At 44.1% G+C, this 24490-nt stretch overlaps 1 protein-coding gene across 3 annotated transcripts in view; it reads left to right on the forward strand.

Moving 5' to 3' along the window:
• SAMSN1 (SAM domain, SH3 domain and nuclear localization signals 1) overlaps window positions 1–24490 on the forward strand; it is a 571601-nt gene that overhangs the window by 233161 nt on the left and 313950 nt on the right. The window contains exon 1 of one of the 3 annotated variants that reach the window (XM_069204117.1): window positions 16392–16508. The exons of the other annotated variants lie outside the window; for them this stretch is intronic. Coding sequence (XP_069060218.1) covers window positions 16452–16508 — 57 coding nt within the window. The 5' untranslated portion in view covers window positions 16392–16451. Of the gene's footprint in view, window positions 1–16391; window positions 16509–24490 lie in introns of those variants that run through there. 3 annotated transcript variants of the gene reach the window in all.

Below are 24490 nucleotides of genomic sequence, written 5' to 3' on the forward strand. Positions count from 1 at the left end.
ACTTGTCCAATGTAAACATTTCTGCAATACCGATTCCGGATGGGATTGTGTGGGATAAAGTAATGTTTCATATATATGGTCCCACTGAATTGATTCAAATACCGTATGTCCTCAAGTTATCAATGAATGATATTGTTATACCAGGCATTGTTTCTGATGATGGGATGTGAAGACAGTAGATGCTATGCTGACAGATTTACAATATTATACTGTCTATGACGATGAAGATGCTTACCAGCTTAGAGATAATCATGGTGACATGTTTTGCTACAACTATTATGGACAATACTTTATTCATAAAGCTAGCAGCCCTAAGTCCATATTTAATTATGTGCAATGGGAACATTGCTCGACACCTCCACAAGGGAGTTCGAAAACTTATTATGATAAATTTGCATATTTTTCTGGGCATAATCAACGAAATGCTAGGTGTTACTATTTTAAAGTTACTCCGTATTCTAATAAGCAAATGTTATTGACCGATACTAAATTACTGTATTCAAATTTGTTTGTATCTACACTTTCGGTCAAGGGGTATGACTACTGGTTTAAGACTGTTGACTTGAAAAGTGTTTGGGGTACGAAAAATTGGCAGATGCAAGGCAGGGACACATTATTTAGAGCATGTATTATCCCTGTGCAGATGATTTTCCTCAATGACACAGTACAACAGACTAGCTGTTTGGGCTTGGCGACAATTAGAGAGTTAAATTTGCCTAGTATACCTGTCCCTTCCAAATTAAACAACTGGCAGCACTATGTGAATGCTACTTTTAGTGAATTTCCACATTGGGTCCAGAATGGTACACTTAACACTTCATCGATACATCCGGGCGGGTGGTTATTATGGCCTATAGACACTAATAAGTGTCATCAACGTTTTGTCACCTCTTCAGGGGGGTTCAGGACTAGTAGGGCAGACCCTCGTTACATTTCACCAGAACATGCTGATATTATAACTACATACAGCGTGGGGAAGCTTTGTCAGCAATGGTTGAAGTCATCCACGCTGGATGCAGTTAAGTCACATCTCACGTTACTGTCTAATGATACTGATTTACAAGATTTTTTGTCAGGTCCCAAGGTACCATGGAAGAAAAGGTTTTTATACGAAGTTTATAATGAGATTTGGAAGCTTTCACAACAGGAGGCTGCAGCCCGGTTGAGGCAGATTGATCAGGAAAACCTGATGCAGACTTTGGGGGTCATTCTGACCCTGGCGGCCGGTGACCGCCAGGGTCACCGACCACGGGAGCACCGCCAACAGGCTGGCGGTGCTCCCTCGAGCATTCTGACCGCGGCGGTTCAGCCGCGGTCAGAAGCGGAAAGTCGGCGGTCTCCCGCCGACTTTCCGCTGCTCGGGGGAATCCTCCATGGCGGCGGAGCGCGCTCCGCCGCCATGGGGATTCAGACACCCCCTACCGCCATCCTGTTCATGGCGGGAAACCCGCCATGAACAGGTTGGCGGTAGGGGGTGCCGCGGGGCCCCCGTAAGTGGGCCCCGCAAAGTATTTCAGTGTCTGCTATGCAGACACTGAAATACGCGACGGGTGCCACTGCACCCGTCGCACCTTCCCACTACGCCGGCTCAATTCTGAGCCGGCGTCCTCGTGGGAAGGTTGATTTGCCCTGGGCTGGCGGGCGGCCTTTTGGCGGCCGCCCGCCAGCCCAGGGCAAATCTCAGAATCACCGCAGCGGTCTTTCGACCGCGGTGCGGTGTTCTGACGGGGTTACTTTGGCGGGCGGCCTCCGCCGCCCGCCAAAGTAAGAATGACCCCCTTTGTCTGTTGTTGATAATGGCATGCATACCCTTTCTGACCGTGTTTACACGATTGACAGCATTGTTTCCTCTGCTATTGACATTATCTTGACATGTCTTCTTTAGATCATGGGCAGAGTCAGACGAGGTCCATCATGCAGCTGGGTTGGACTCTTCAGACCTTGAAGGCAGGTCGTGTTCTATGGCAGCACATTCGTGCCAGAGAGATCTTTGTCTCCTTTAATTTGACTCGTCAACAACAGCTGATGGCTAAAAAGGAAGCGACGTATGCTATGTTGAATATTGAGAAATTGGAGAAACTGCCTTTCACAGTGGCTGAGATTCCGTCAGCTGAGTGATTGATTCATGGGGTTATTAATCTGCCTATCTCCACTCTGCAATTTACTTCTTACTTGAAGCACATTCCGGTGGGTAGATATGAACTATTGGGAGACAGTTACATACACAAGGTGTGGGAGCTTCCCTTTCAATACAGATGTGTTAATGGTTTGAGGGAGGTTTTTCTTAGCGGTAGTGAATGCGAAACTTCTGTCAGCCATTCTATGGTTTGTAAACAGCTGTCCTTGCACGGAGCGTGTAACGCTTCGATTGCTAATTTAGCTTGTTATCTGAAGGGAGTTCCAGTCCCGGTTATTAAAAACACTTTCCAGGTGCTTTCTAACAGCAGTTACATTGTTCTTAACAGCGAATGCTGCTGTGGTATGCGTGCCGGAATAGTTTACGTTGTCGTTGTCAACAAGGCCGTTACGTGCTGCGGGAATGTGTTGTTTCCCCCCACTCAAATTAGGGAGGTAGCGGACATCTGGCCTCATATTGCTACTTCCAAGGTTAATTTCGACAAGTTGAGTCGGCTAAAAGCTTTATTGTTTCAAAAGCATGTGGCCCTTACATCTGCTAGCGAGACCTACGCACTTCAGGTGGCAAGGTCATCGGCGGAAATACAGTCCCTTTTGAATACTAACTTTCCAAGTCACTTCGGTGAACTTGTGGGACGTATATTTAATGCATCCAGCACTGCTGGTATTGCACATTTTTTCAAAGCCGTTGGTGTTGGTTTTGCTCACACCTTCTCTTCCATATTCGGTTTGATACCTTCGGCTATACACTCTATTTTCGGAAGCATTTTTGGGGGTTTCCCGATTACTTTGGCTTTATTGGCTGGAGTCTTGCTGTTGTTGCTATTTTTTCGCAATGGCTGTCCCGCCACGACGAGATCCTGTATTGCTGCTCCCGTCAGCGCAGCTGTGTCGTGAACGCATGATGCAGCATTTTGGAGCAACACTCCTGGGCCATTTGGAGTGTGACTGGTCTCTGTCATTCCGACCGGTTTTGGATTGTGTGCAACCCGTGTTTCGGTGCCTTTGGTGCTCGTTCGAACATGCACTGGCTCTCTGTCTCTCACTGCGGCGCCCTCCAGTGGTCGATCCTGATCTGTTGATGTTCCCGATTAGGGCTCATTCCCAGACTTGTGCACTACGGTTGCGTTTGCTTCGTGAGGCAGTTTATGAGATTCCCTTCTTGGAGGAAGATGGTTTTGTCTCATTCATAGGCCCTACACGGGGTGCCGACCTGAATGGTTTTGGGGCTTTGGAACACACCTGCTCCATGGTACTTTGTGGCGTGGATCTTCCGATATTGACATATATCGAAGTGGAGGAGCTCCTACTCTCTATTGCTTCTGTTTAACAATTGGATTTTTTTCCTCTCCTGCAAAATTGACATTATATTGAATTTGGCTTTATTGTCACATGTTTTCTAAATTTATGACTTTGTTGTCTTCTGACCTTGTCGAAATATGTATATAATTTTAGGTATTGTTTATATCTGGGGCATATTTTTATATTATTGGAACCACTTGCTACCGACAAGGGGAGGGTGTAGTGTGGTTGGTTTTACGTATCCTTTGCGCGTTAGCTTCAGGCTTTAGGCCTTTGTGCACCTTGCCCTGGATGTATTTTATTCATTTGCTGGCAGCTTAGAGCCTTTGTGCACTTTGCTCTAAATGCTTTTTATTAGGCTTCGTACTGTTATTTTTCAAATAGCCAGTTCTACGGTTTTGTTTTTTATTCATATCACACTGTTTTGCCTACTTCAGCACTGGAGTTCTCCATAACACATTCACTCTGTGCTTCAGTCAAGGATGCAGTCTGGTACATTGCCGATAGACGTGGTAGGAGTTTAGACTTGGCATTCTTGCGTAGGGACATTTTGTGATCACGCTGACATGTTAGTTATAAAATCACTTCCTTGTCCCAATACACGCAAGAGGGAGATTCCGACCAGAGAACCACAACTAGACGCTGACTGCCTCGTTGCAGATGCTGAACCAAGATCACAGGCCTTTGCTCAGGTATGAGGGCTGATGTCTCCCCAGAGATACAGACAGGCAAGCTAGAAGCTTAACATGCTGTGCTCGAAATAGAACAAGCAGAGGGAGAGTAGAAACTATTATACACGATGATCGCTTTGTTCTTATGTTTTACTCTCCTGGTAACTATTTCAATCCTACTGTGTTGTATGGTTCTGGTTATTGCGGCTCATGCCTTATTATCTAAAATACAGTTGTTTTATTAAATCATTATATTAAACTTATACTGTCTTTGTCATTTGTATATGAGTTCATATTGTAAATGCGAGAGTTGGTTTGGATCTGAGTGACCACGACTTCCCTGAGAAGTTCCAAAGATGTCATGCGCTCGGCTGCCCAATCATCTCTTCCCCGTGGGAGAAATGAGGCACTACTAGTTAGCCGGAGCAAAAAACGGATTTAGGGTGACAGAGTTCCTTACACGTGGGTCAGACTCAGTCCCCCACACCATTATCGATCCTGCTGCCTAGAAATCCAGTAGTCTCATTTAGGATAATGAGAGCCCACGCGACACATGAACATATTGATTCTCGTGAAACTAACATTTGCTTCATTTTAGGTTGAGCGTTAGCCAAACGTATGTAAATTTAGAAAACTTAAAGGGGCTTTCAGACAGCCCTCTTCATCCATTGGTCTATTTTTGAATCATTCACATGTTTCTTCTGCCCAGTACAACATACAGCCTAGGGCAACAGGTCAGCCCACCTCTGCCATTAAGTAATTTCACTGTGGGTGATAGAAGTCTGCTCTTTCACAAAGAGCACATCCAAAATAGTTCCTTTCTGTGGCAGACGCTACTAAGACAATGTGTGCTTTTTAAGACCAAAACATAGTTTTGCATTTAGACAATCCCTTAATATATATATTGGATAGGGCCTAGCACCTTTCCAAAATAAAATGTTTTACCAGAATGCTAACAAACAAAACAAGTATTGACAAAGCCAAGAGGCTGACAACCAATGCCAGACCGACTGCCCTTGCCAATGCTAGTTTATTTCTATATGTCATTAGTAAGGAATTATTTGTAAGATGTCAGGCCTCTGTCTTTGTGTATCGTTTGAGGGATTTTTAAAGATTTTTAAAAAGAAAGATCTTAAGGCAGTATTTGGTACCTTGAGATAGCCTATGTTTCAAGTATACAGCTCATATGGTATTTAAGGGTTTGTTCCGACCCACACTCCTTCTCATTGCTGGTCGATGGACTTGTGGCCTGGAAACAGCGATCAGACTTCTAGCACCCACATGATTGCTGTCAAGAAAACCACACACACCTCTTTCTGCCTCCTTCAGTCCTGATATGGTTATGGAGATAAAGTATGTATGAAGTCCAGTGAAGTGGCAAATTGAATTTTGAATAGCACAATACACACTGGGGGGAAACATGGAACCACAAGTTCTCAACTGCATTCAACTGTTCTGTGTTAAGATTCACTGATGCTATTGCTACAGTAAATTTGGTTTTACTGAACTTTTGTGACATAAAACTCAAAAAACATAGAGCAGTAGCGCCAGGTTGGCTGTCCCTAGGAAAGTTTTTTTTAACAAAATGACAGTGGTAGCGGTAGTAGAAGACAAAGGTTTGCAGGGTTTGGTGTAAGGTTGACAGGTTTATGATCTGGTCCAAAGAAAGAAGTATTGACTTACAGGTTTTGTCTAACTGGTAAGTAATGCTGTTTAGAAAATTACAATCATTTTAAGTGGTTAAGGAGAGACGGCTCAAAGGACTTCAGTACTGATTGATTGCTTGAAAGGAGTAGCTGGACCTCTTGCCTGGAGTCCTAAAATTGATACCAAAGCCTTACAATACTCAGGTTATTCAAGTTTCATGTTCCCAGTCTCTTCTGAAGGTAGCAGTGCATCTCGTAGACCAGGCATAGCATTATTGCACGGTTAGCTATACCCATAGGAACACATAGGGGGTTATTCTAACTTTGGAGGAGTGTTAATCCATCCCAAAAGTGACGGTAAAGTGACGGATATACCACCAGCCGTATTACGAGTTCCATAGGATATAATGCTTCCATTTTCTTACGATAATGGCATTACTCCTAGTCCTACTCCCTCGCCTTCCTTTTAACCAATGAGGCCTCCTGCCTCCCCCCTAGACCCTCCCTTCCCCTTTCAAAAACCCCCCCCACCCTTATCCCCTCCTGTACAAAAACCAAGCCCAAGCCGCAACTCGGACAGTCCGTACCGGGAGGGTGGGAGGGAACGGAAAAGGAAGGCGAGGGAGTAGGACTAGGAGTAATGCCATTATCATAAGAAAATGGAAGCATTACCTCCCGTCCCTCCCTCGCCTTCCTTTTAACCAATGAGACATAGCAAGAAAAACACACAGGAGACGGACATCGAGTTGCAAGACCCTTAGTTAATATCCTGCACCAAGAACATCCCAAACATTATCTCATAGAGGATAAGACCCGGTGACCAAACACCGACTCCAAACCACCCAAGTCCGATAGCCTATAATGACGCACAAACGCCGAAGGAGAAGCCCAAGTGGCGGCCCTGCAAATCTCTACCACTGAAGTCCCCTGAAGCTCTGCCACCGTCGCCGCCATGCCTCTGGAAGACCTCCCCTGAATCCCTAGAGGAGGAACCACCTCTTTCAAGGAATAGGCCAACAGAATCAAAGATCGAACCCACCGACTCAAGGAAGCCGTGGAAGGTTTCTCACCTTAGCGCGCCGGACCAAAAGTAACAAACAGTGAATCCCCTGTACGAAAAGGAGCCACCACCCGCAGATACTCCAACAAAACCCTACGTACATCCAACAAATGCAAACGGACCTCCTCCCCAGATGAGGGATCCGGACAAAATGAAGGAAGGATGACCGCCTGCCTGGAATGGAACGAAGAATTGACTTTTGGAATAAAGGAAGGCACCGGAACCAGAACCACCCTATCGGGAAAAATCTTACAAAAAAGGAAAGGAACATGCCAATGCCCCCAATTCCCCCAACCGACGAGCCGAAGTAATGGCGACCAAAAAGAACGTCTTCAAAGATAGACGTCGCAAATCATAGTCCCCCAATGGGTCAAAAGGGGCCCCCGTCAACACATCCAAAACCAAGGACAGATCCCATGAGGGAAAAGAACGTACCGGGCGAGGAAATAAATTAATAAGCCCCTGAAAAAATCCAGGCATCAATCGCCCTTCAACTTGAAGATTATGCCATGGTCCCTAAATGCCTGAATAGCCACCCACTGTACCCGAAGAGAAGCCACTGACAACCCTAAACGAGCACCGTCCTGCAGGAACTGCATCACCTCAAAGAGAGAAGCGCAGGAAGGATCCAACTCACGACTTAAGCACCAAGACGAAAACACCTTCCACTGTCTACCATAAGAAAGCAAAGTTGAACGTCTCCATGAAGCCAGCAAGGTAGAACTCAAAGCCACTGGCACCTAACAGAAACGCCCTGAATAGTTGAAACGGAGGGAACGCATATAAAAGGCCCTGCGGCCAAGGACATGACATCCCGTCCACCTCCCATGCTTGGGGATACCGAAACCGGGAGCAGAAGCACTCCACTATCGCATTCTCTACTGACGCAAACACATCCAGCACTGGAAGACCCCAAAGCCGAACCAGATGCCGAAACAGAGACCTCCGGAGAGAGAAAAGTTGAGAGGAAGGAATCACTCTGCTCAGTAGATCCGCCCGAACATTTACCACTCTCGCCGAATGACATAAGCCTCGGCCACTAATTCGTCTGTGCGAACCAGAACCGCCAACCCCCTCAGGGAATCCTGGAAATGGACCCGAGCCAGGAATATAGCCCGCAATTCTCGCCAATTAGATGACCGACTCGCCTCCCGAGGGGACCAAAACCCCCGAATCTGAGCTGACCCCATCCATGCCCCCCAACCGGAGAGGCTGGCATCCGTCGTCACCACCACGGGTCTCAGAGGTGACACAGACACCCCTACCCTCAGGTGGTCTGCATCCAACCACCATTGCAACTCTCTGTGAATCAATCCGGACCCTGGAACCCCGTCCTTCAGAGAACCGGACCCTGGATCCCACCTACTCAAGAACCACGTCATCAAGCACAGGGGATGGAAACGTGCCCAAGAACCCAAAATATCACTGACGCCAAATGTGCAGTCGCAACCATAGAAGAGCTCGGGGAGCAGACAGTAACCATACCTTCTTTACCAAAGCCTGGAGAGCATCCAACCTCTTTTCGGACACAGTCACCAACCCTGGAATAGGCTGAAACCGAGCCCCTAGAAAAAACCAGATCCTGGGACGGCACAAAGTCTGATTACACCCAATTGATCAAAAACCCGTGTTATTGCAGGACCCCCAGAACTTGGGCCACCTGCCTCTGCAAAAGGTCTCGTGAATGGGCATGAATCAAAATGTCGACTAGATAAGTGTGCAGAAACACCCCTTCTGAATGAAGCAAAGCCACTAGAGGAGCCAGCATATTCCTGAAAATTCGGGGAGAAGATTTCAGACCGAAAGGCAGAACGCAAAACTGGAAATGATCCTGCCCCACAGCAAACCTCAGGAACTTTTGAGAGGACCATGCCCCCGGTACGTGTGGGTAAGCATCCGGCAGATCCAGTGACACCAGAAAATCCCCTTGCCTGACCAATGGAAAAATAGTCCGAATGGACAGCATGCGGAAATGCACTGTCCTGATCCAGGTATTCACCTCCTTCAGATTGAGCACCGGTTGAAAATCCCCCTGAAACTTTCCGCACAAGAAACAAGACCGCATAAGTGCCCTGACCTCGGTCGTCTAGCGGAACATGGGAAATGGCCCCCATGACCAGTAAGTCCCGCACTCCGTCCAATAATGCTCCACTCCAAGACCCCTCTGAAGGCAGAGGTGTGGGATGCACCCCGGATTCTGGAGGAACCGCCACAAAATCTATGACATAACCATTGGTCACCATGTCTAGTACCCAATGATCGGTTACACTGTCCTCCCAAGCTGAAAGAAAGTGACACAGTCCTCCCCCAACCGGCCCTCTGCCAGGCCCACAGCGAATGCCAGGACCCCTTCTTGAAACCACCCCGGGTCTCAGGAGTAGACTTCTTAGGTGAAAAACGCAGATGAAAACGCCATCTCCTAAACGAAAAGGATTTAGCAACCCTAGTAGGAGAAGATCTGGAATGCTTCTTCCACCCTTTACCCGAAGAAGAAACCCCTTTATAAGGTAAGGCATGCTTCCGCTCCTTAAACGCCTTGGAAAGTATGGATGGTAATAGTTCTCCAAACAAGTTACAACCCTCAAACGGCAGTCTCAACAAGGCCGCCGTTTCCCCTGGATCAGTCTTCCATGAACGCAACCAGAGGGACCTACGAGCCCCAATCAAAGACCCAGATGCCAGAGCCGAAGTACGGACTATATCTGAAGACACATCCGCCAATAATCTGGCCAGCTGTTCCATACCAGCCAGGAGCTCCGAACACTCCGCCCCTTCCTGTACAGCCACCGCCAGTTTATCAAAGCCTTGAACCAATGATTGTGACGCATAAGCAGAATAAATCCCTGCCTTCAGCGCCAGATTCTCCGCCGAAAAAGCCCTCTTAAGACCTGAATCCACTTTACGGTCTGTGGCATACGTAGGCATACAATCCTCCGGATTGACTGCCGTTTTGCCAATTAGAGTAGCCAGAATAGAGTCCAGGCGTATTGAAGGAGGAAAAACCCCCTCACCCTCAAGTAAGTAAAGTTTCTGAAGGAATCGTGGAACCTGAGCCTTCTCCACATCCTTCCACTCACGAAACACCATATCCTTCACAGGTCCCTGGAAAGGCATGGCAAACATAAAAGGCGTCTGATATTTGAGGAAATAAATGAGACTCTGAGTTTGTAGGTTGAAACACAGGGAAACCTAAACTGTCCCGAACATGTGTCATCACTTCCCACATTACCTCTTCTGGAAACCTATTTCCCCCCAGATGACGTTGATGGGGCCTCATCCTCACTCTCCGATGAGGATTTCCTTGCCGCTACCGATGAGTGCGCACGCTTAGACTGATCAGTCCTGGCCACGCCAGCTTGCAGTGCCCTGGTGACAGCCATTTCACCCATATCCTGCACTTCCTCACTAGACATGAGGGGAGTACCCCTGCCAGGTACCTGTGGGTTCTCAGGAAGAGCAATGCTACCCTCCCCTCCCACCTCCGAGGAGGAAGAAGAGACAACCACGTCTCTTTGCTGGAGCTTTAGGCATGGTAACCAAAATAACACTGCCTTTCATTCCAAAACACTACCCTACATATAGGACCCTGGTCCTCCCTAACAGGGCTCCACCAAACCCTAAAAAGGTCACAATCCTTGTAAAAATCCAAAAAACCACAGGCAGAACGCCCGTCCTACCTGACCAGCATCCAAAAATTGAAGTTCCTCGGTCCTCGCGGCTCCGCGGCGCGGAAACCCGGAAACTAACGCCCCAGCCACAGAGGGCCGGCTGACCCCGTCAGCCGGCCCCCAGTACACGCCTCTCGAGCAGCCATGCCGTTCGCTCAAGACGTGACCCAGCCGTAGCACTCCTCGCGGAGCACCGCGTCCCGAGGAGTGCCTCCATCGACGACCTCCAGGCCCCGCCGTGCAGGTAAGAAAGGGAAAGAAAACCGTCTAGCGTGGGCTAGACAAAAGAACAGGAGGGGATAAGGGTGGGGGGGGGTTTTGAAAGGGGAAGGGAGGGTCTAGGGGGGAGGCAGGAGGCCTCATTGGTTAAAAGGAAGGCGAGGGAGGGACGGGAGGTAATGGACTCGTAATACGGCTGGTGGTGAATCCGTCACTTTTCCGTCACTTTTGGGACGGATTAACACCTCCTCCAAAGTTAGAATAACCCCCATAATGTACAAAGATATTCTCCTGCTGTAAAGCTTGCAAGTCACAAAAACACCAGATTTGCAAGTGCAAAATACCTTTCAACAATGGATAAACTTTTTTTATGAGTTAGAATAATCATTCATGCTGGTTAAAAAGGCTATTACAACGTTTCTGGATCACAAATAGGAGGGGAGTGAAAGACATGTCCCCCTCTCATTTGCAAGCTGTAATGGGATATAGCCGGGGTATGTGATCACAAACCCGTTATCATTTACTTGACCCCTAACCTCGGGTGATTACTGATTTGCAAGGAGGGACACCGCCCCTGTTGAATATCTTCCTATTTATTATACTTGTCTGGCACGCAAATAAAAAGGTTTGGCAAACCATTTTAGGGGAATCAGAAGCACCAAGCGCGTTCTGTATGTGTGTCCATCGCAAAATCAGAACGAACTCATTAAAGTTCTGGTGGGAGAATACTTTCTTCATTGGCAACCTTTATACGTGGGGCTCTTGCATGAACGCGCGCGGTATTAAAAAGCATCAACAAAGAACATTTCGAGGCACATATTTGCTGTCGCTTAAAGGATGTTCGGGCGGTCAGTGGTTGAATGCCTTATACTGTTTTTCTATAAACACCAGGTCTTTTGAACAGGAAGTGAGTGTAGGCCTACAGCACACATATGAGAAACTGACGGGAAAAAACCTGCCTGACTGACATGGTGCTCCTGCGGTCGTTCAGATGCTTAAAAGAAAACGCTGCCCCTTCTATGCAAAAAAGGAGCTCATTCGTCATTGAAATGTTTTTCCTAAACCTTGCAGTCATCATCAATACACACTTATCACTCTGTGCATCTTTTCCACTGACGCTAAAAATGGTAAACTGTGTGGTTTAACCCTTAATTCACATTGAAGCAATTCTGACAGCTACATCCATGACTCAATTTTCCGAACCTGTTTTTTTGTAGGCTTGTAGTCAAACATATTTTCCTTTACAATACTAACACTCTATGATGAGAAATTATGTTTGAAAATGAGGATTTAATGAGGGGGACATACTCCACCATTTAGTACAGGTTGAGCATTGTAACTCGACACGTGCATCACAGCAGGCTGGCTCTATTACAGAATATAGACATTAAAAAAAATAACAAGGTAGATTTAGATATGCAGCATATCAGCAAAATGCAAAGATTCACAAAGTACATATACCTTCTAGGTATGCAGAACTGGAATTAGGATCACTAAATCTACATTTGCCTATGTATAACTACCTTAACAATATAATGATAGCCACTATCCTGCACTTGATATTGTTGTAGCATACTAGTTTGTCACTTAGTATTGTGACAAGCAAAGCTTGTGAGATGGGATGGAACAGAACCTGCATTACACTCAATTTCATAACATACTTGAAGCTCTGTAAGCACCTCGTCTCCTATCTCAAAGACATATATGTCAGAATAATGTTGAAATATCTCTAGCCAAGAAGTGTCCTTTGGCCCTTATGCAAATATGGTAATGCTAACACAGTTCGATGAACTCTACTAGGATTCAGCGCTAACTGTCCTATTTTTCCTTCGTAATCACTATTTTGCAACTCACTTGAAGGTACCTTTCCAGTTATTGAGCTGTAAGGAACTAGCAACGTCAAGCGATAACTGTCCTATTCTTCCTTCGTATTCACTATTTTGCAACTCACTTGACAGTACATTTCCAGTTATTGAGCTGTTAGGAACTAGGAACAAGAGCCAGGTGCAAGAGCAATTCTCAATTTTTATTTTTCTTCTTTGACATTTGGACATTCTAGCAGGTTTCTGTGATCTGGATTCGCACTGGCAAAAGAGAGTGGATGTTGGGCAATATTTGTTGGGGCATGCGGCCTTCAGGCACTTGCACATTTTCTGAAAATATTTTTAACATCTTTATAATGTCGCTGGTTACCCAACGTAAAGCATTCGCCATCACTCAGAGAGTGAAATCTGCAACTTAAGTATTCATCAAAGACTGAGTGACCAGACAGGCAAACATCCCAGCTGCTTCTTGGATTGATCCTCTATCTCAGCCTGAAGTCCTGTAATGTGTGATAGAATATCTTCCAATTTCTGCTACCTCTGCAGAAGTTTCTTGTATAGGATGATATCTCTTGTCCAGCAGTGGTCGTGATGTAAGTGCTTCTTCGCAATTCTATCAATTAAACTTATAGACTTTCTTCCACACTTTGGGCTGAATGACATTCATAGCCAACATACTTCTAAGACAATAAGTATGTGAGTGGGTTGTCTTTAAGATTTTTTGGGTGTGTCAGCATCACCTTCAAAAGGATCTCTGTTACTGAGGGACTACAGAATGCATTAGATGCCTTTATTGCATTCTTCACCTTTTTGCCCATGACTACAATGAAAATGACAAGATCTTTGATTTACTGGCCTGCTTTTGAGTCCATGGGTCCTGCATTATTAGCTTGCTTGAGTTCCAGTTCAGAGATGAGCTGGATAGGCAGATAAAGCTGGACAGTTCCTACTGGAACAGGGCCAAGGTTGATATGCATTTGGTTGGGTCTAATCAGCAGGGGCCTATTGAGCAAAAAGAGATGGACTGGGAGGGATATGGTCCAATGGTATTACCAGTGCCTGAGATGAATTCAAACATTCCTTTAATCACTTTTAAGTATTTCAAAAGGTTTCTGGATTCAGACGAATCAAAATATTGGGACACACTCAGCAACAGCATAGCATTAAAGGAGCTCAAGATCATGACACCACCCCTTAGCAATGACATTTTCACTTTGGATGTAGAGAATCTCCCTAAACTTTTCCAGATAAGGACATGCTGCACAGTGCAGGAGCATACGCAGAGCGTAATCTTCATAAGTCAGAAAATGTGGAGACAATGTCAGCGTGAAGCCTTGCTGTCTATGAGTAGACCTGATTAATTGCCAGTGCATTGTCTTCCATAACCACAGAGACATATTTACATGACAGAAAACTGTTTGGTTATTCAGCTTCTCTCAACAGTATAAAGGAAGTTTTGTAATTTACTGCACATCAACGGATGACAAGGCTTCACGGATCTCTGTCTGCTCTCTTCTTTGCCAAGCACGGATTTCACCTCCCCTCCAGCTCCCAGAATTCCACCACCAGACACTGGAATGTGCAAGTATCAGAAGTGAGAATGCTACAGTCAGTTGTGCTGACTCCTAAAACTGAAAAACTGACAGTTATTCTGGTGAGAAACAAAAATGATCTTCTCTATGCTGATCTACCTAATTTATTGGTGGCCTGGGTAGGTATGGGCTACAAATTATCTCATGGGGTATTAGGATATGGTTGTCCTATGACCCTAAGCTATCACAAGAAAGGGATACCTTTGTCTAGCTGAGGTATTTTATCTCTTTGGCTTCCCTCATCACAAACATATCTTAAGTGATTCCTGAATCACTGTGGAGCCCATCCTGGCTTTTAGGGGCCTGGATGAGACTCGATGATGAAGCCTGCCACTAATAGAGTGGGTGAGGGTCTTAATATAAAAAGAAAAAAAAGTTCTGATTTGAACAGTGACAGGGCTTCCACATGAGATTCTTTTCTCCATAGTTAGGCAAGGAATACAATTGGTTCCAGACTCAGAAGGACTGCTGTGCTGCACACCAAGAATAACTGCTACCCTGTTTTCCTGTTGCTGTGGTGCCCTACTGCCTAGACAATAAGGACTGTACTTACATATTGACCCCAGGACCACAGGATTAACTTGATGGGCTAGTTGTCTGGCCTCCTGATTAGACCCTCAGGGACAGAAAAGGCTCCAATCATATAAACCCCAACACTTGGAATCTATGTGCTGTAAGGCTTGTCCCCAAGTGGTGCAACCCAAGCCCTGGACACTTGGAAGTGAGTCTGAAAGGGCTCTGTCAGCCCAGTTATTGTCCTGTATGCAGAACCACTATAGCACAATGCAATCCTGATGCCAAACTTTGCATCACATCTCTGCCACTTTTTCTGAAACACTGATGCATCTTTGACGTAGGACTTAGCATCACAAACCCTTTGTCAATGGCATCCTCAATGACAATGCAGGACTCCACATTGCAGCCTTGCAGCTCCTCTGAACCATCACTGTAAAACACATCCTTGGAGTGGGATCTAGCAACGCCCCTCAACCAAGATTTATGGTACTTTGTGCAGTGGGTTGAACTAGGTCCTTGTAGTCAGCCCACACTTCACCATGATTGGCTTGATCTTGTGACTTTGTCCCATTCCTATGCTACCAGATAACCATAGTTGGTGCTTTGTGCTTCTAGGCAGTACTTATACCTAAAACTTTGAAATTGCAAATCTCCAGTTCGATTTTTGTCGTTTTGTATAGTAAGTATAGTTTTCACACCCATATACAGGAGGGCAGTGGCGGACAAGAATATTAAAAGTGAGGGGCAAATGTTATAATTCCCTAGTAACTCCACAAGTGCTTAAGTTATTGCCTTACATCTGAAACATGTGGTGGCTTTTGACTGCTCAAAAATCGAAGCGTCGGAAAGGGGCGAAGCCACAAACGTCCAGTCAGTTAACACCTAAAGGATCCGGATGGTGTGAGAGGACAGGTGCACCACCTGTGGAAGAAGGGAATGAAACAAGTGCTGGGAGACTAGTGAGCATGTTGGTTGTGTCCAGTAAGATTAAACACCCCAATTGCGAGCAGGCTGCCCCAGTGCTTAATTTGTAAATTAAGAGGTGCTGGTGCTCAAAGCCCTTCTCTTAAACACAAGGCTGCTGTAATTAAATCTGCCAGCACTAAATACTGAGGCAGCATAACCCTGAAGCCATCTCGGGCCTCTTCAATCCATTTACGGCCACCCCTGCCCCTTCAGCTCATCCTGCAACTTTCTACTTTCTCCCTTTATGACGCTTTTTAGTTTTTCCTTCTTCCGTCTTTCACATATGTGTCTTTTGCTCGCAGCAAATGCTTGAGGCATAAGAATAAGCCCCGGCCCTCACAAATAAGTGCCGGTACTCAGCACCGAAAACAACAAGCAGAAATTAAGCACTGGGCTGCCCTTTTAAAACTCTTCTTCATAAACATGCAATCGTTCAGCATGATTAAAAAATATTTATTTCTCAAATATAGACGCACTGGCTTTCCTAAATGTTACAAACCTTTCTATAAATCTCTTTTGGTTCGTTTGTTCAACTTTTAACTTTAGAACAACACCTTATAAATTCAAGATATACCTATCTGTCTATGTCTGTGTTTCGGTGTTAGCGCGCTGCTCTTTGTAATGCAATAGTTTTACACTGCAGTTAATTTAACGTTCATTTTGAAGTCGGTGGCACAGGAAAATCAGCAGTTGCAAAACAATGAATTTCAGTTTTTGGCGGACGATGTCACATCCTGATAAGAATGCGGAAGGGTTTTTTCCCCTAGCTGCTGCGTTCTCTGTATTGTGCAAGTACATTCGGATTTTGGTCACGGCTGACAACACCAGGCACTTTGGAAAACGCAAGCAAATATGTTAAAGAGAAAAACGTCCAGTGCTTCAGATAAGGAGAAATGCCAAAAACCAAAGGTAAGGAGATTATTGCATTAAAGGTTATATCTTCTGTTCTGGGGTTCACTCTGTGTTTATCGGGTTAGAAAGTTAGCTACATTACCGGAGGCATAAGCAAATGTCAGTAGCGCCTTGTTCCATTAGAAACCCCCAAAAAACTAAATGTAATTATAGACTGATTATGTTTGTAGGGTGCTGGCTGTGAACCGCTGTCGCAACAAAACATAACAAGAAGACGTATGTGTGGGCGTAATAAGAATGATGACAAGATCTATATAGAAGTTTTATACATGCAATAGAATGAAACCAATTGAAATGTACTGGTGCATTTTGTTGTGTGTTTTGTGGTAAACCAGACATTTTTAAAACCTGGCATTGGTAGCATGAGAAATGTTTCTTCAGAAAACGTTTTTTTCCACGGACTACTAGGCGACTATAACAAGGGCCACCGAAAATGTGTAATTGCCGAGCTACAGTGTTTTTCGCATAATTAGGTATATGCTGCACTTGCCACATAATTTTTCACCTGCTGCATAATTTGCACATTTTAACAAAATTGTGTGGCTAGCTCAAACGGATATACTCCATTACTTAAAACTATGCCACACGTTTTGCAGCACAGTGGAAGGTCAGTTGCAAAGGTTAACTGGTCATATTCCATTTGTTCATTGCTATGTTTAGGTGTTCAATTAATACTAATGAGGTGAAACATTTGACCAGATAGTGTTAACAGGTGTAAAATGATGTAAAAATAATTAGGTACTACTGACACTTGTGCCACATTGTGATGCATACTTTACCTTTTCTTCATTTATGATGTAGTCCTCGTCGCCGCATAATTACAGCAGCCCTGACTATAACTTCGATACAATGTTGAGGAGGAACAGAAAGGCAGACGGGAAATAGAAGTGCAGTAAAGCTTTTAGTAAACAAATACAAAGCCTGAGAGCATAAAGTGCCTCTGTGTTAAGTGTGTGCATGGAGTCAATAGACCTTGAGGCCTGTATCTACTGTCAAATGCTATGGTCCTCATTCACAAAGATTTTGCTGTGGATAGATTTACCTTACTCTTGGAGTGTTTCTCACTTACTGCTTAATTCCAGGAGTAAGAATCAACTACTCCTCGTTTATTCGTGAAATTCGGGAATACTACATAAGCAAGTCGCAGCAAAATCGCGTATCGCGCCATCCATGTCGGACTGAAGTTAATTAAAAGGGGATAGTCCATATGGTGCTCTCATCTTCGTGCACCATGCGGGGTCTGAATTATGGATTATCATTGTGTATGCTTCAGATACATTTTTTCACACATGGGCTTTCGCTCAGATTCCATTAACTACTTATTGATTAAATACATTGAAAAGGTGACGTGTTCCTAACATCTATTTATTTAATTATTTGATTTGCAATGCACTAACATGTTGGCAAGGGCCCCATGGCAGCGCATGCTGGAATGCTGAGGAACCCATAGTAAACACGCCTTTTAACCTATTACAGGAGGTTAAATCGGACGTTCGCATTCAAGTCAAATTTAAGAGATTATGGGTGAGTATGCATAGGTCCTAAAAAAGGGGAGTCTTTGATAAGAACAATCTTGGGTGAACTGGGAGCGGTTCGCAGGCGGGGTGTCTTTTTTTATCAGAAGCGTGAATGGATTTTATCAGAAATACACACATCTAGAGACATTGAAACAGCTCCCTCTCCTAAAGCAATGTTGCTTAGTTTGGTCTTTACTGCATTAAAGTGAAGCAGAGCCGCAAAACCCACATGTATTAATCCATACACTAGCGTTTAGTACGTAAATACATGAGGAAAATGGTTCTTTTCCCACACTTTCCTTGTTAAACGTTAAAACAAAAAAGTTGTCTTCAAATTCATAATTGAATGAATATGATCTTTGTAAGGTGATAATTTAATAGTTCATTGTCCATCTATAGCCTGAAGAATGCATGGAAATGACTTAAGTGGATGCAAGTAAGCGTGACAGGATTTTGCTTTCTTGCCCCATTTAGCTACATCCTCACCACAGAGAACCTGCCATTGGTCCCTTCTAAGAGATGGGTTCCGCATCCTTGACGTTCAATTACTTTATTTGCCCCAGTAGACTGGTATCTCTCAATGTTAAGGCATAAAAAGGCATTTCAAGCAGAAGCTATGTGCTTTATATCTTATGAAAATGTAAATATTTATGGAAAAATCAAAGCAAACAAGAAAGATTATGGTTGCTTTAGACAAAAGGGAAAATTAGGAGTCTACCTCCCTGTACATTTGTTCAAACCTTTTTTCACTGAATGTTGAATATACTTCAAAATCTGTTAGGAAAACATCTAATTGAAATGAGTTTGCATGTGCTGTTTTCTGTCCAAGAGCTTGAAAATGTCCTTGGTTTCGGTAAAATCCACCAGATTATCAGGTGTTTGGTTATCTTGCATTAACAAACTGAATTTGAGCAGATTGGGAAAACCTTTTGAAATATCTTTGGTAAAATATAAAAACATTAAAGTCTGAATGCTTACCATGGCATTCAATCTAAATTACCAAGGTGGTCAAAGTTTGTGTACTAAACTAGTAAAATGTGACCATTAAAATTGTTAAGGACGTATGTATGTATATGATATTTCTATAGTGCAAACCTAGCAAAAGGCAGAGGAGTGCTGTACAAGGTAGAAGGCAAGCGTAAAGTCATTGAGTAATAGGAGAGGAAGCCTAGTCATCGATTGTGCATGTATTGTGATGCAGTGTTCTTTCAAGTGGTGAGTCTTCAACTCTTTATTAAATTGGAGCAGCCCAGGGGCCGTCATGATGGATATGGGGATGTTGTTGCAGATCCTTGGTGCATAGTAGGAAAAGATCTGTTTTCCTGTTTTTCCTTTTTACACTATTCAGTCTGCATTCTGATGGTGCTCTGGAGGTGGGTGTACTGAGAACCACCAGTTTGTCTGCACAATAAGGAGGAATGCTTGTTATGATGGCTTTGTAAATGATGCAACTGGTTTTGGAGATGGTGGTGGTCAACAAAGGGAGCCAATGAGTTCCACCAGTATGAGGGTAATGTGATCATGTTTCTTCAGGCCCTAGTGAAAAGTGTTGCAACATGTGTGATGCACATAAGGGGTGCTAGCTTGGAGTCTGTGACACCATGCGCTGGGGCACATCTACCATCCAGATACAAGATTACAATGGCTTCAACAGCAGTTCTGAAGTCACTTTCTGGAAGAAACGCTTTGACTTTCTTTAGAAGAAAGAGATGGTCTTCTTTCTTTTTTTGTGATGTTCTTTAACATAGTAATTGCTCTTCAGGGTGAATCTAACTGATTTGCCATTTGGTGAGAGGTGGAGGTTGAAGCCCTGAAGGTCTGTGTCATTGAGCAAGGCTTAAACTGCATCTTGTTTGGTGCTCTTGGCAAATAATAGGAATTATGGGGGTCATTCTAAGTCTGGCGGGCGGCGGAGGCCGCCCGCCAGACTTCCCCCTCCAAAATACCACTCCGCGGTCGAAAGACCGCTGAGGGTATTTTGGGATTTGCCCTGGGCTGGCGGGCGACCGCCAAAAGGCCGCCCGCCAGCCCAGGGCAAATCATCCTTCCCACGAGGACGCCGGCTCAGAATTGAGCCGGCGGAGTGGGAAGGTGCGACGGGTGCAGTGGCACCCGTCGCGTATTTCAGTGTCTGCATAGCAGACACTGAAATACAAAATGGGGCCCTCTTACGGGGGCACGGGCACTGCTTCACCTGGGCATGGCCATTGGGCAAGGGGGCATGACTCCTGTCTTTGCTAAGACAGGAGTCATTTCTATGGGGGTTGGGAGTGAAAAAAATGGCGCAAATCGGGATGAGGCGAAAAAATTGCCTCAACCTGACTTGCCCCATTTCTTGACGCCCAAGCCCCATATCCCCCTACGCCGGCGCTGCCTGGTGTACGTCGTTTTTTTTAACGCACACCAGACGGCGCCGGCGGCTAACGCCGGCTAACGTCATTCAATAAATACGGCGCCCGCATGGCGCTTCAGAATGGCGTTAGCCGGCGCTAATTTTTTTGACGCAAAACTGCGTTGGCGCAGTTTTGCGTCAAAAAGTATAAATATGGGCCATAGTCTTATATGGATCTCTCTGGAGGTGCTGACAACACACACACCTGAACACTGAAAGCTGGGGAAAATAGGGAAGGAGAAAAGATACATTGGAGTGCTTGCTTTCGGAGAATAGTGATGGTAAATCCCAGACTGCATGGGTGTTGACTTCTAAAGGCTAGGCTAGTGGCCTCTGTGGAATATGTTCTCTGGACCGAAATAGCAAGTAACTATTAATTGGTACCAAGCTAAGTAGGGACATGAAATGGATATTGCTGTGCCTGTGATGAGACCAAGTGTAGCCCAGGATATCAGCACTTATTGGCAAGCTGTTTCTTTTAAACCAGTACTTTCATTGCCAAAATCCAGACACCTAGCAGCTGCACAGAGGACTTTGTAGAAAGAGGTAGATGTGTTTTCATAACTCCTGCTAGTTTCAGTTAGCTATGTCTTGAAATGGAGGCAGGTAGTTCTTAACCTTTTGACTTCTGTGGTTACCCACTTAAGCATTTTTACAGGAATCTGTGCTCCCCCTCCACTGAGTCATTATTAGAATCTGTGGAACCCGGCTAAGCAATTTTCATGATTTGAACCACAAACTAATACACAAAGATATGGAAACAAGCGTTCATCAAACAAATACCCAAATGATAAAATATTTTATTAAATTCACAAACAAATATGAAAAATGAAAAATTCTTATTTTAATGGGGAGGTTGAAACCTTTCTAAGTTCAATTGAAGCCAGCCATCATCCATACCCTATACTGTTTGATGGACAAGCATGGGCAATTGGATTATTATTTTAACCTCTGTTTCAGGAACAAGGTTTTTATTTTACTCATAATAATTTACTCCTTTTGCCTTGGCAATAATGTGTGCTTAAAGACTGAAGCTTTTATCTAAGTAAAAAACCTAGCAATGTAGCCAATTGCAGACTTGAAGTTGTGTACTGAGAGTGACTGAAGCCATGGCCAAACAGACTAGTACAGTTTTGTCAAGATATCAGAAGGAACTGCATTTCTAGTGGATGAAGTTTCAGTTGGTCCTCAAACATCCAAGTATGGAAATATTTAAGATCACTGGTCTTGTGTCCCACATTTTCCGGGGAGGGGATTCTCACACACAGTTGGGTAACTTCAGCGTAGAAATGGCACGTGATTTTGAATCTGTTAAGGATGAGGCTATTGGCTACTTGTAAGGGTTAAAAAGGGTGGGAGTAAGAATCGATCACTGAAGTACACCTTAATGGGTAGTCATTGAGTAGGACAAGAATTTGGATAGCTGAGTCAATTTGTACACATTTTCCAGAAAGAGAGAAACAAACCAAGAACTGTACCATTTAGCTCTACATTTATTCCTCCAGTATTTAAAGGAGGATGGCAGGGTACACTATATCAAAGGGGGGGAGGGGCCTAAAGTCTAAATGTCAGAAGTTCCCTTGGTCTAGGATGCTGACAGCTTCACAAATTATTTTGCTAGGTCAATACCACAGCCAAGCCTGCTACCTGCCTGCATTGCTTTGAATAGAATATTTCAACAATGAAGTAGTTGAGCTGGTACTCAGCTCTTCACGCCATGATATTTGCAAGGATGAGAGCTTAGAGACCATTCAGAAATTTTTCAGATCTGTTGGGTCAAGCCCTTGTTTTTTTAATTGAGATGAGGCCTGCCCATTTTGAGCAGTCATGTGCCTTTCATTGCGATAGAGAGTTGTTGATCAGATTAGACTAGTAGGGAGAGGCAGTAGTGACAATACCCTTGAGCCGCGTCTTAGGAATGCACCAAGGCAAGTAAGAGGTGTGTTTGGGTTTGGAAGTTATGTTGACCAGATCTAAAAGAGAGACTTAGTTAAAGCTACACAAGGTCATTTTAGCATTCAATGGAGTTTCCTCACAATTATGTAATTTTCTAAAAAGTGTGAGGGAGATCCAATCGAATTCACCTCTTTTACCAAGAAGTTAGATAACTCATTGATTTTCTTTAGAACATTTGCACAACCAATCTGAATTAGGCAATGGCTTGTTTCAGGATAGCAAAAACTTTTATCAATACGTTTTTGTCTGGTCCATTTTCATAAGTGTAGGTTTTGTTTTGAAGATACGTTTTATTACACCATGTTCTTTCAGTTCGGAGCGGAGTACGTTTCTCATAGTTTTGGGACAACAAATCTGTTCAAATACTCTCATTGTTTTCCCTCCCTCACACTCTTCTTTTGAAAAAGAACCTAAGAATATTTCTGTTAGTTCTGCAAGACTAAAGTTTGTTTTGATCATGATCGAGGAATATGTAGCATTTATGGAAATCAGACCATTTCCATTACTCATTTCTATTCTTTCGTTGTTATCAAGTAAATGTTCTCATCATTATCTGTCACTGTCAGCTTTATTCTTTTATCATTTTCATCAAATTACTGAAGGCCATCCTATACCCGTTTTGTGTCTGGTTTCAGTGAACGACGTGTAAACCTACCGATTCTGTTGCTTCTAGAGTCGAATTTCTAATTTCTTATTAACTAACTACAATATATGCAGATTATTTAGACTCAATCATTATATAGCTAAATTTAATTTCCAGAACAGTAACATCCTACAGCACCACCGTTTATACTGAAGTCTTTACACAAATCACTAGTGAGAACATTTTTGAGACTTTTGCACCTGACCAATAGGGTTCCACTGTAAAAAGAGATGTGTGATTTTTTTACTTAATGCAGTCACTGAATAAATGTTGCTATACGCAGTACAGTCAATGTGAAGAGAGCGGTGTCACAACTCACGGTTCAAGTGTTTCATCCTTTTAAAGTTAATGCTGAATCAATATTGTAATATTCCAAATAGTACTAAACAGGCGTGTCAGCTAGATAGGATATTGGGGAACCACTGCCCCCTTCTCGCTGATCAGTAAAGCAAACATAACATTACCCTGCCCCACAGCACATTCGTGATGTACTGATATTTTATTTAGAACAATATAATGCTGGAGTTTCACTTTAAGAGACCAGAAATCTTTCACTTTGAAAGAAGGCCAGATTCACTAAGCAGCCCCGGTACTGCGCAGCTGTCTCATTGACTACGCAATTACATTCATTTTAATTACATCAGCCTTTTACTGTACTGCCCTGAACACATAGCTGCCCTTAATAGCAACCCTGTTAACCTTCATCAATTTCCGCACGATAAACTAATGGTAATGACTTATCACTGGCCAGTCAAGAGTGTGACAATTAGCAGATGCATAAGGAGAACTTAACATCTTTGGGCTCCTTGACACACTCTATTTAACAACATCCCCATCCTCCACAGTCAACCCTCGCCTGATTTATGGTGTCCTTTTTGTGTTACAGCTACACTGATTGTCACGAAATTCTTCCTGAAGGCATTGCTCAAGTGTTGGCAGCAGCTGGACCTATATATATGTAATCTATGAGCACAGCTCTTAAAATGAGCGTTACAACTGGGCTTCAAGTGAGTTGTCAGGCTGGTTTCAGTGAGGGACGTGCATGTTATAGTATGAGAGAGTGAACTTTTGTGAGTTGCTGATCATTTGCTTTTGTTCGGAGATGTTTTAAGGCATGGGCAAAATAAGCAAAATAGTTAGTTGCCCAAGGTGCACACCTTCCAAGGGCCCACCTGAAAAAGTGAAGCTTGTCTCTTACTCACGTCTGTATATTATTGTGTCTCAACCTTTAGCATATAATTCAATATTGTTAGCCAACATAGGACTAAAGTTGTTCCAAGCAGGAGCACCCCTGAACAAATGTCCTGCTCAGGCCCCCCTGTCCCTTAAGATGAACCTGGCGCTTGCATAGTTCACTTAGTTTTCTGCCTTTTATCTGCAAAGCTATAATGTAGTTTTTCTTACAAGAGTTGGCTCTGAAACCGGATGTGTCCCTGTCTCACGAGCACTGTGAAACAATGCAGCACCAGTT

The sequence above is a fragment of the Pleurodeles waltl genome, chromosome 8 (genome assembly GCF_031143425.1).
Source record: "Pleurodeles waltl isolate 20211129_DDA chromosome 8, aPleWal1.hap1.20221129, whole genome shotgun sequence".
NCBI lineage: Eukaryota > Metazoa > Chordata > Amphibia > Caudata > Salamandridae > Pleurodeles > Pleurodeles waltl.